The sequence below is a fragment of the Pteronotus mesoamericanus genome, unplaced genomic scaffold (genome assembly GCF_021234165.1).
Source record: "Pteronotus mesoamericanus isolate MK-2021 breed Mesoamerican mustached bat unplaced genomic scaffold, CSHL_Meso_final scaffold_507, whole genome shotgun sequence".
Lineage (NCBI taxonomy): Eukaryota > Metazoa > Chordata > Mammalia > Chiroptera > Mormoopidae > Pteronotus > Pteronotus mesoamericanus.
The window spans coordinates 211,197-222,226 of NW_026555319.1; the positions used below are offsets into that span (position 1 = coordinate 211,197).

An 11,030-nucleotide genomic window follows, 5' to 3' on the forward strand; every position below is an offset into this window, starting at 1 on the left:
TAAAGTCAATATTCTTGAAATACAAAACAATGATCCTTACCCCCAAAAGTCAGTTTATTGAAACAAATTGATTTTTAAGTTGGTCTATAACTCTTTCTCACTCAATTTTGTTTACAAATGCTACTGGTTTTTTTCAGTTTCATCCCATATCAGAATTACGGTTTTTGGACATATTTACTTCTCAAAGTTGTATATATTTATTTCTTGTAACTAATTGCAGCAACTATAGGAAGTTGCTCTAAGTGACAAGAATTCAGTATGGTTGCTGCTCTGGAAATAGTTACCATATTGAGTTATCTACACAAAAATTCATGTATTTAAAGTCAAAATATTATTGGGTAAAGTATGAAGACTGAGAGCAGGAGGACTAAGAAAAGATGCTCTTATCTTGTACTGCAGATCTGCTAAAAAAGACTCCATTATTTACTTTGGTACTATTGCTAAAGCAGCAGTTGCTGCCAGACCACAGGTTGGCTAAATAGTAGTCCATTTTATATTTACTTTTCTAGAGCATGGCAAACTTTAATAATTAGATTGCTTAATCAAAGAAGCAGAGACTTTTAAATTATCACATACTTTAACTTGAAATAAGTTATTTTCTGAAATGGTTTAGCAGCCTTGTGTCTGCAAAGGCAGCAAAACCCAATTTGTTTCAAAATTAGAAGGCTGGCTCAGAGGCTGTTTGTAAGATGCCTACCTATCTTCTATCACCGATGGGTCATGAAAGTGGACCTTCGTAAACTCAGTAACTTTACAAATGTAAAAATGATCTTATGAAAAAAAGTACATTCATAAGATACAAACTGGCTTGTATAAAACAAGAGGGTACATATATCCTCTTATGTAACACAAGAGGAATATGTATGGTAATCAAAGCAATCTACAATAAACTCGTAAAGAGATGATTTCAATTTACATATAAGTCAGCTTAAACTAACCATTACCGAACGATTGGAAAGTTTCTTCTCCTAATCAATGCCCATTCATTATAAGCTAAGCTGGTCTTAATGTCTTATAAATCTCCTATTTCCTTGGTTTTATCTACTACGCCCTCACTTCATAGACATTTAACTTATAAGCTGGGCCTTCCCACTCTGCCTATAACGCCTCTTGTCGGAAATGTACCAGACGCATTAAACACAGGCCCCCTCTAGTAAAAATCTGCACTTCAAAACAGCACGGGAAGGGCAGCAGTAGGCTCCCCAGTGTGAGTACTTCTCATTTCTCACCGTCATGGAAACAGTGCGGTTTACTGACCGCTCCTTCACTACAAGCAGCTCAGTAGCTGTAAAATCTTTTCTTCCGTTTCAAAACCTTTCAATACTTGTTAATTCCAAAGATCCGAACACCATGTAGCTGTGGCATTTTGGGAATTAGCACACTCAGGAGAGAAGCTGTGTTTAGGATGAAGTGAGTTGGATAATACTTCGTATAGAAACAGGCCAGAAAATATAGAATTATTGGAGAAATTGTGAAAAACTTCCATGAAGATGTAAACTACTCCATAGTCCAGTTGTTCCCAATGAGTTAGGAGCCTTGCTTTTCCCTGGTCAGGAGTCTCCAAAGGTGTTCCTTTCACAGCAAAAATGCATACGCCCCCAGGTTAGGGCTGGCATTTGTTAAGGTCCAAGCAACGGGAGCACTGAAGAAGGGAACACTGAGTAAGACAGCGTACCCCAGCTGTTCATTCCCCGGGTGTTTGGATTCACCTCGCTGTGTGCGACGCCAGCATTCACCCAGCGTTCACCCAACGTTCACCCAACATTCACCCAACGTTCACCCAACGTTCACCCAACGTTCACCCAACATTCACGTTCGCTCCACCGCCCCCACTCCCGGGGGCCGACTCAGAGGAAGATCCGCTCTGCAGCCACAGCGTCTCCTCAAGGCCGAAAGCGACTGGTCCGCCAGTTTGCTCTGACTTTAATGTGTGTGGACGTGTCCTGGGTGGCCAGGGTGACCGTCCCGGGTGCCCTGGGGGGTCTGAGGGTGCCCCTGGGTGCAGCCGCAGCTCGCCCAGCATCAAGCCTTTGAGAGCACACCCTGCTCTTCTGTGGGGGCCGAGTGGCCATGCCCCTTCGGTGGCCTGTAAAGCGAGGGATGGGCAGAAGACACCTCACACCCCAGGAACAGCTGAGGGGCAAGGGCTTTGGAAACTGTACAGGAAAGGGAGCCGAGGGGTGGCTGAGCGCAGGGCCCAGAACACTCGGTGGGAGACAGCAGGCGCTGCAGGGCTGAGGTGTGACGTGGAAACGAGGCCCATGGGCAGAGAAGACGCTGCTGGGATCGGGGATCTGGCCCTTGTCCTGTCACCACCACCCCGCCCTCCCCGAGCTCAGGCCCCTGTGCTTGTCCTCGCAGCCAGCCGTACACTGTGTGCAGACAGTGCCCCGAGTACCGGCGGCAGGTGGGGCGCCTCTTTCCCTGCCCGGGGCCTGGCAGCGAGCCGCGGGCACTGCAGGCGTCCGGGGACACGCCGTCGACATCCTCCAGTGTCACACCAGGTGAGACAGCTGCGCCTTCTGAACTGTGGCCCTACTGTGACCACTCGGGAGGCGGCTCTTCTTCGCTCTCCATCCGCTGCCTCTAGTGGTCCCATTGCCTCTCATAGCATATTGCTTCTTATATCTGTTTTGGGCTAAGAAACTAGGTAATTACCGTATTCACCACTCGTGGACACTCGTGGGGACTCAGTCCTGATTCTCTCTTTCGGCCCCCACAGCCGCTGGCCTCGGGGCAGCTGGTGTTCCCAGTGGTACCTACCAAAGCCAAACAGCCACACATGGGCCCCTCCAGGGAGAGACCGGACTCTCTCCGGCAGCGGCCCGTGCTGTCCCTTGAACTACCCTAAGCTCTGTGTGCCCATTTCCATGTCCGGAGGTGCCAGCCGGAAAGGGAAAGCAGACACGTGGCATCTGTGGTTCGGGGCCCCAGAAAGGCCTGGCTTCTTAGCCACTGTCGGCCTAAACCCTTCCTGAGGTCACTGACCCAGGATGTCACCCAGAGCCACATTCTTAATCATCTGCCACCACGCCACGGCATGGCTCTCAGTGAGTGTCTTGGCCATGTGGACAGAGGCGGGCAGTGCAGTGCTTGATCTCCTGCTGACCCTGCCACTCACCAGGGGGGCCCCACCATTGGCAGAGTGCACACACTAGTCCCTGCTGGGCTGCGGCCCGGAGCTAGGGTGCCGGTCAGGGTCCCAGGTGGGTGGGGAGTGTCCGGCTGGGCCACGCGCACCTGGTGCGGGTCAGCCAGTGCTGCCGGCCAGGCCTGTTGTTTTTTTGTTCGGAGGATGCAGAGATTAAATATAGAACTTCCTGTATTGTTTTATGGTGTATGCTCTTTGGCCTGTCCGTCCTTTATAGGAAATGGCAGAAAACCTTTGTGATTTTTGACATCTTGATGCAACCACTGAACCAAAAGATAACTGGTTGCTTTCAGTTTATTTAAACTTCTTCATTTCAGTGGTACACTGTTAGTTGGCTATTGAGGGGAGGGGTCTGAATTCTCCTGGGTGTTCGTGGAGGTCTCTCTGTCCTTGTGTGGAGTTTGTGGTCGCCCCTTAGACATCTTCTCATCTGCTCCTGCCTGTGTCCCAACACACACTGTCTGACGTCCTTTCCCTTCTGCAGCCCAGGACTTTGTGTGCACCCTGCAAGGGAGCCATGCCATATGCACCTGCTGCTTCCAGCCCATGCCTGACCGCAGGGCAGAGCGTGAGCAGGACCCCCGCATCGCCCCCCAGCAGTGTGAGTATGGACGTGCATGCTGTCTGCCTGAACAACCTCCTACCACAAAGCCTTGCCTGTGTGTCCTCTAGGCTCGGGTTTCAATGTGTGGCTGACGCTTGTGTGTGATAGGAAGTAAGGACCCAGTTCTGTTTTTCCATCGTGTAGTTTGTGGTCCCTGCCTGGACAACTGGCTTTTCCCACCAGTTGGTGAGGCCGTCACCACCGCACACCCAACGTCTGTATTCGGTGGTTCTTTCTGGGATCTGAGTCTCATATCTGTCCCCAGATGTGGGCCACGGTCATTCTTTCATGTGTCACTTTTAAACCTGGTAGATAAATACAATGCTTTACTTTAGAGTTTGGGGGTTGCTAATAAAATCAAGGTTGTTGCTTATTTGATGGCCCTTTGACCTGGTTTCTCACGGAGACGTCCCGCCTGGCACCTGTGCTGGGTCTGCAGGTGCCATCTGTCTGCAGCCCTTCTGCCACCTGTACTGGGGCTGCGCCCGGACCGGCTGCCTCGGCTGCCTGGCCCCCTTCTGCGGTAAGGTGCTCTTCAGCGGGTCGCTTCCGCCTCTGCACGTTCTCGTGGTGCATGTGAGGGTGGGGCGGAGTGGTGTGGCTGCTGTGTGCCCAAGGGTGGGAAGGCCACTGTAGGTCCACGCGAATTAACTGCCTTTTCCTGACATGCTGCGTGGGCTGGCCATTTAAAATGCTGGCTCAGAACCAAGCAAAGGAGGGGAATTTGGGGGATCTGGAGTTCAAAGTCAGGAGGGTTTGTTTATGCACAAGGATCATCACCCCTAAAAAGGCACAGTCTGGTGACAGCCTTCAGACTTGTGACAGCAGACCAGACACAGCAGAGACCGGAGAGCTGGCCACCTCAGGAAGCGGGGGGGGGGGAGTCATTTTTTTGTCCTCGGTGTAAGTGGCGGGTTGTGGTGGAGCTTGTTACTTGCAGGCTCCACAGTGAGGGAACTGGGGCTGTCTTGGCTGTCGGGGGAGCGGTCCTCTCACGGAACGTCTGCGCAGCGGGTGACGTTGCTTCCCTCCACCTGACAGAGCTCAACCTGGGAGACAGGTGTCTGGACGGGGTGCTGAACAACAACAACTATGAGTCCGACGTCCTGAAGGTACCTGGGCCAGGCCGGGGCTGAGGGGAGGCTTCCCCGGACCTTTTCAGTCACCGTGATAACTTGGCGTTTTCTGACTCATGCCAACGCTGGAGATCAGCACCGTGTTTGGAGGCATCTCTTTTCCCTCTTATTTCAAACACTAGGTGCTTCCTTCATGCCCATCGTGCCAGGAACCCATGGGAGGTGCCTCTGTGGCTGACTCCTGCTCGCCCCACGCGCAGGGTGGGCTTGGCCGGGGCCTTCTCCCTGGCTCTCTTCCGATGATCTCCTTCCCCATGTCAGGGAGTGAGCACAGCTCTTAGGGTTTCAGTATGTTTAACGTGCACGTCAGTCCCGCTCACCCCACTTACATGCAGAACTTCACACAGGGTGGAGGGCCTCCCAGCTGCGGGGTGCGCCCCTGAGCACCACTGCCCCCGTTAGATGTGCACGTGGCGCTTTCCTGTAGGTTTGCCCAGAAGAAGCTGGGCAGCTCTGTGTGAGTGGAGGGCAGAGCACAGTCCAGACACCCGGCTTCCTGGCCACGGGCCGGTCACTGTGGCGCCGCTGCTCTGGCTGAGGTCGGCGTCTCACACCCCTGGGCTGGGGCGTCCTGGCCAAGTGTGAGAGAGCATGTGTCACTCCTCCCTGGAGAGTCTGAGGCTGGCCTGCTGGTGAGGGTTAAAAGAACCATCTGGGCAAGAACTCCGTGCACTGGTGTGCGGGTGTGTTGCCGTGTTGACCTGGAGGGCCTGGTGCCTGGGTCCTCCTGGCCATCCTGAGCCGCGGCCATGGGCGCAGGCCCCCGTGAAGGTGTGCGGCTGCCCTCTGCACAGACCCGCCACGTTTCGGTTGTTGGGCTTTGGCTTTACCCCCTTTGAGGGCCTTTCACGAGCCATTTGCCGCCTCGTCCACACGCGTGTTTCTCCTGTTGCCCTTGTTTCCCTTCCCCATCAGAATTACCTGGCAGCCAGGGGCATGACCTGGAAGAACGTGTTGGCCGAGAGCCTGGCGGCGCTGCAGAGGGGAGTGTTCCTGCTGTCCGGTAAGCCCCCGGGGCCTGCCGTCCCCCCGGGGCCCCCTGTGAGGCAGGCACCCCTGCAGGCCCTGGGCGGTGCTGCCCGTCTGGTCTCCCACGTCCACAGCGTTGACCTCTGCCCACCCTGGCAGAAAAGGGAAGAAAGGTCCTAAAACTGCAGCATTTTTTAAAGTGGGGTTTGAGTCCACATGACCCGTTCCAGGACCTTTTCTCCCAGACGGGAGGGAGGCCCAGCAGGAAAGATGTTGACTCCACTGCTTGTTAGCATAGAGGCCCTGGGGTGGGCTGTTCCCGAACCCCCGGGGCCCTCGTGGGCCTGTCACCCAGTGTGTGGGTGTCTCTGAAGCCTTGGCCCTCCGCACAGGGACGCCTGATGCCTTTGTCAGATGGGGTTTTATCACTGAGGGAGGCTGCTGAAAAAGGGATCGTACCTTTTTTATTTTAATTTTTTTATTTTAATGATTTTATTGCTTTTTAGAGAGAGGGGAAAGGAGGGAGAAAGAGAGGGAGAGAAACATCGATGTGCAAGAGATACATCGATTGGTAACCTGGCGCACGCCCCCAGCTGGGGACCTGGCCCACAACCTAGGCTGCGCCCTGACTGGGAACGGAACCAGCAGCCCTTTGCTCTGCAGGATGACACCCAGCAAACTGAGCTGCACCGGTCAGGGCTCAAGGGATTCTTTTATGAAAGACCTGAGAGGGTTTCTGGGAACCCTTCCAAGCTGTTGCTGTGTCGCGGACACACTCCAGGGAGTGTGTCAGGAGCTCCCTGCTGGGCACTTGCGTGTGGTTGCCTGAAGCTATCAGCTGGGCCTTAACTCCTTTCACTTAGTAAGACTGACACAGCTCACAAAAAAATGGAAGTATATGGGGAAGTATGAAGGATAAAGTAAAAATCATTGGAAATCCTACCACCTAACAACATATACCCAGTGATATTCTCATGACCACATATACCCATGTGCACATAACTCGCATGATAAAATCCTACCACATATGCCATTTTATAACCTATGTACTCAGCAATATATCTTGGACCCCTTATACAGTAATAAAGATCTATATACCTTTGCTTTTCATTATTATAGTATTCCAACCTATTGGGTCAGCCAAAAAGTTCGTTTGGTTTTTTACGTAAGGTGGCTCTAGTAGCACTTGGTTGTGTTTAACTCCATTCAAAACAATTTTGTTGGATTTGTACTGTGACAGCTGGTACATCAGTGTGCATTTTAAAAAAACATCAAAATTGGCAAATTTTTGTATAGCCATTTTAATATTGAAGATGGAAGAAAATATGCAACATTTTGGCATATTATGCTTTATTATTTTAAGAAAGGTAAAAATGCAACTGAAGCATGAAAAAAAAGATTTGTGCAGTGTGTGGAGAAGGTGCTGTGACTGACTGGACATGTCAGAAGTGGTTTGTGAAGTTTTGTGCTTGAGGTTTGTCGCTAGGCAGTGCTCCACGGTCGGGTGGAGCCGCTGAGGTTGGCAGTGACCCAGCTGAGACATTAGTTGAGAACTGTCCACATTGTACCATGCGAGAGACAGCTGACACAAAATACCCAAATCAATGAAGTTGTCAGTGAAAATGAAAAATGTTTCTTTTACTTTACAGAAAAAACTAAACGGGCTTTTTGGGCAACACCATAGTTTACTTGCCCAATTCATAAATAAAGAACGTTTAGGTTATTTCCCGCTTCCCACTCTCAGAAACCACACTGCGACTGCCGAGCGCGCAGCAGGTAGGTTTGAAACTGGTCCCCTTGGCTGAGTAAACAGGGTTGCTGGTGGTGCACACGGCTGAGGCTTTGTCATGGTAACTAACTCCTCCCGGGGCTGTGCCACCAGAGTGGGGCCGCAGCCACGTTTGTCTTCCAGGTCTTGAAAATAAAGAGGTGACCAGTGGCTCATCGTCATTTTATTTTCCCATGTTTGATTATTCAGAGAATGGAGGATCCTTCTATTTTATGGGTCGTTTGCTGTCTGTGACATCAGCCCATGTTTGCGTTAGGCTGTTTGCACTTTGGGTATGGATATGTGTGACAGCTTTGTCATGTGTGGGCTGGCACGTGCCCTTGGAGTTGCAGGGTTCCCGCTGTTTCCTTGGCCCTCGTGTTCCTTGCTCGTGTCTCCGCTGTGATGTGTCCTGTGGGCACTCAGAGGTACCCTCATGTGCCATTCGGTTTTCCTGGTGTACTTGGAAACAACTTGAGAAAAATCATATTCATTTCCTTCAGTACTTTTTTGGATTTTTTTTTAAATACTAAAAAATTTAAGTGGACTTGTTTTGCTGTAAGGAAATAAGCTGGTATCTGGATTGGTTTTGTTCTTGTTTCCCAAACACTTAGCCCCCTCTCTCCTCCATTTATGGATCACCGTGTTAGTTCCCACTGGTTTGCATGGCCACGTCTGCCCTGCTGTTTTGGACACCGGTGTTCGCGATGTCTGGCCGTGCCTCAGGAGCTGTGTCTTCCAGATTACAGGGTCGTGGGGAGCACCGTGCTATGTTACTGCTGCGGTCTGCGGAGCTTCCGAGAGCTGGCCTACCAGTACCGGCAGAACATTCCCGCCTCCGAGCTGCCAGGTGAGGGGCCGGCCCCGCCCCCATCTCACGTCTGTTTGCTGCGGCTGCTGTGCTCCTGCACAGCCGGTCAGCGCTCTGTGGGGCCAAGTGCAGTGCATTTCAGCTGCAGAGTCTCTGGGTCTCTGGTAGCTTCTCTGAGCTGAGTGTGTGAGTGTGGTGCACACACTAACTTTGTGATGTTCCTCTCTTTCCAGTGGCTGTAACTTCCCGTCCCGACTGCTACTGGGGTCGCAATTGCCGCACTCAGGTGAAGGCCCACCACGCCATGTGAGTGGCGCTGTGCTCTGCCGGGCGGGGTGGCGGCTCAGGCCCTGCAGGCCAGGAGGGGGCTCACCCTCGTCCTCCTCACGGGGTTTTTCTAGTGTTTCGTCCCACTTGATAGCTCAGCTTTTAAGGACATTCATGGACTAGCCAGCTCCCTGCTTGTAAATATACTGTTGTAGTCATGGAGTCTACAAAGTGGTGTCGTTGTTTAGAAACTCTACTCTCCCGTTACCTCATTTTGTAAAATGCATGGGAATGTCTGCCTCCGCCTCCGCCTCCACCTCCCGCCTCCCATGCGTGCCTCTGCACACCTGGGTCTGTCGTCGGTACTCTGAGCAGGTGTCTTCGCTTGCTCTGCATTGGTCACTTGCTGGGTGTCCCTACGAGGACCTTAAGGTCTCATCGTGGTGGTGCCCACTGAGGTCATCCTGAGGAGTCAGCACGCCTGCGCTTTTACACTGTAGGGACGGGGGGACAGTCACAGAATCAGGCCCAAGGAGCGATGCTGTGTGAAGCTGCTGGGATTCCCAGTTGCTCGTGGTTCAAAGTACAGTACAGGTGACCCTTGAACCACACAGGTGTGAACCAAAGTGGTTGTTTGAAACCTGAGTGTAAAGAGACCCCACAGTCCAAACCCGCATCGCTCGAGCGTTGGCTGAAATTGAGAGAGTGCGTGCAAGAGACTAGCGGAACTTGGCTGAGAACAGCTCCGAGGAGCGACTGGAATAAGAGCCTTGCTGTATATTGGATCAGAAACAGCCTGTGGAACAGACCCTTTTATACAAGAAGGGTTCACTAGGAACTGGCTGACCCTTCTTGACAAGGGCCTGGGTAAAGATAGCAAAGGTGTAGCTCCCTCCTTCCAGGGACGCCCTGCTCTTCACAGGGAGGGAGGTGGCCGCGCCGCCCCTTGGCAGCTTTGAGTCTCTTCTCCAAGAAAACTACCTGAAATTTCAATTTTTGTTTTAAAATTTAAAAAGGAGAAAGAAGGCTGCCTTTGGGGGTTACTTTTCTTAGTTGGGTTAAACGTATGCTCTCATGTGTAATTGGACTCTTTTCTCCCTGCAGGAAATTCAATCACATCTGTGAACAGACAAGGTTCAAGAACTGACTGTCTGCAGAGGCACCGGGCTGGCTCGGGAGCATAGGGGTCAGTGACTGCGTGTTTCAGGAAGAGCTAAATATGAACATTGTAAGGGCATTTTACCCTCCCCTCAGGGCACGCTGGGGGTCTCTGCGTTCAGCACTCTGGTGTGACTTTTTCTTCTGTGGAGGAGACCCTCTCGGTGAGGCCCCAGCAGCTGCCTGGCAGGCACGACCACCCTCTGAGCTTGGGGCCACCTGAAGTGCGTCCGCCAGTACAGCCATCAGCCGCCCTCCACCTGAGACGGCGGCGTGCAGGCTGCAGGTTGCTCACTCTACCTTCCTCACAGCTGTGGTTAAAACGCACGTTTCTCTTCAAGAAAAGTCTCATGGGGGAGAAAGGAGAGTCTATCAGAAACGTTCTATTCTTTAAGGAAAACGTTTACAGCCCACAGGCTTTGCAGTGCTCCGCAGGGAAAGCCACAGCTCTTTAGGAGCTTTTATTTTAATAGGGTTGGTGCTTATCTTTTAATAAGATTTAAATACCACAAATTGTAGCACAAATAATATAATTTATAATTTACAAATTGACTAATATTGGGGATAGTATGATATTGGAAAAAATAAACATGTTTCTGTTTATTAATAAAAACATCAGGTGTCCAGAACTGCTAACCCTGGACACCAACACTGAGTGCGCGGCCCCTCCAAGGCGTGGGGAGCTTGGGGTGCCACCACCCCGAGCCTGCAAGCAAGCAAAGCGCTGGCCCTGCTGCTCCTCCGTCTGCATCGCTGCAGGCCCCACCCACTGTCCCCAAGCTCTTTATTCCCTCTTGCGGGGCCCTGGCCGTGGGCAGCCACAGTGGGGTGGTCCGACCTGCTGGCACCCTGGACGCCCCCCCCACCCCCGGCCCAGAGCAGCCGCCTCCCACCGAGAGCTCAAGGGGCCTTGGCTCCCACCAGTCCTTGCCCTTCCCTCCTGCATTGGGTTTGCTGTCATCCGGAAGAATACTTGAAATTTTGTTCTTTGTAAAAGAAAAAATATTTTTTATCTTTTGTTAAAATCACCTGTTAATTTTGTTTGCAAAATTGTAACTTTTTTGCTTCTTCTCAGGAATACGATTTTCAACTGTTGTCTTGCTCTTGATACAGACTGAGAAGCAGCACCTGTTTGTGAGAGAAGGCCTCCTTCCCGAATTCTAATA

General features: G+C 51.7%; 1 protein-coding gene across 1 annotated transcript in view; it reads left to right on the forward strand.

The window, feature by feature from the left end:
• CHFR (checkpoint with forkhead and ring finger domains) overlaps positions 1-11,030 on the forward strand; it is a 27,167-nt gene extending 16,137 nt beyond the window's left edge. The window contains exons 10-17 of the mRNA XM_054594193.1: positions 2,362-2,504; positions 3,636-3,752; positions 4,195-4,278; positions 4,797-4,867; positions 5,807-5,894; positions 8,371-8,478; positions 8,673-8,745; positions 9,811-11,030. Of these exons, the coding sequence (XP_054450168.1) occupies positions 2,362-2,504; positions 3,636-3,752; positions 4,195-4,278; positions 4,797-4,867; positions 5,807-5,894; positions 8,371-8,478; positions 8,673-8,745; positions 9,811-9,853 (727 nt within the window). The 3' untranslated portion in view covers positions 9,854-11,030. The remainder of the gene's footprint in view (positions 1-2,361; positions 2,505-3,635; positions 3,753-4,194; positions 4,279-4,796; positions 4,868-5,806; positions 5,895-8,370; positions 8,479-8,672; positions 8,746-9,810) is intronic.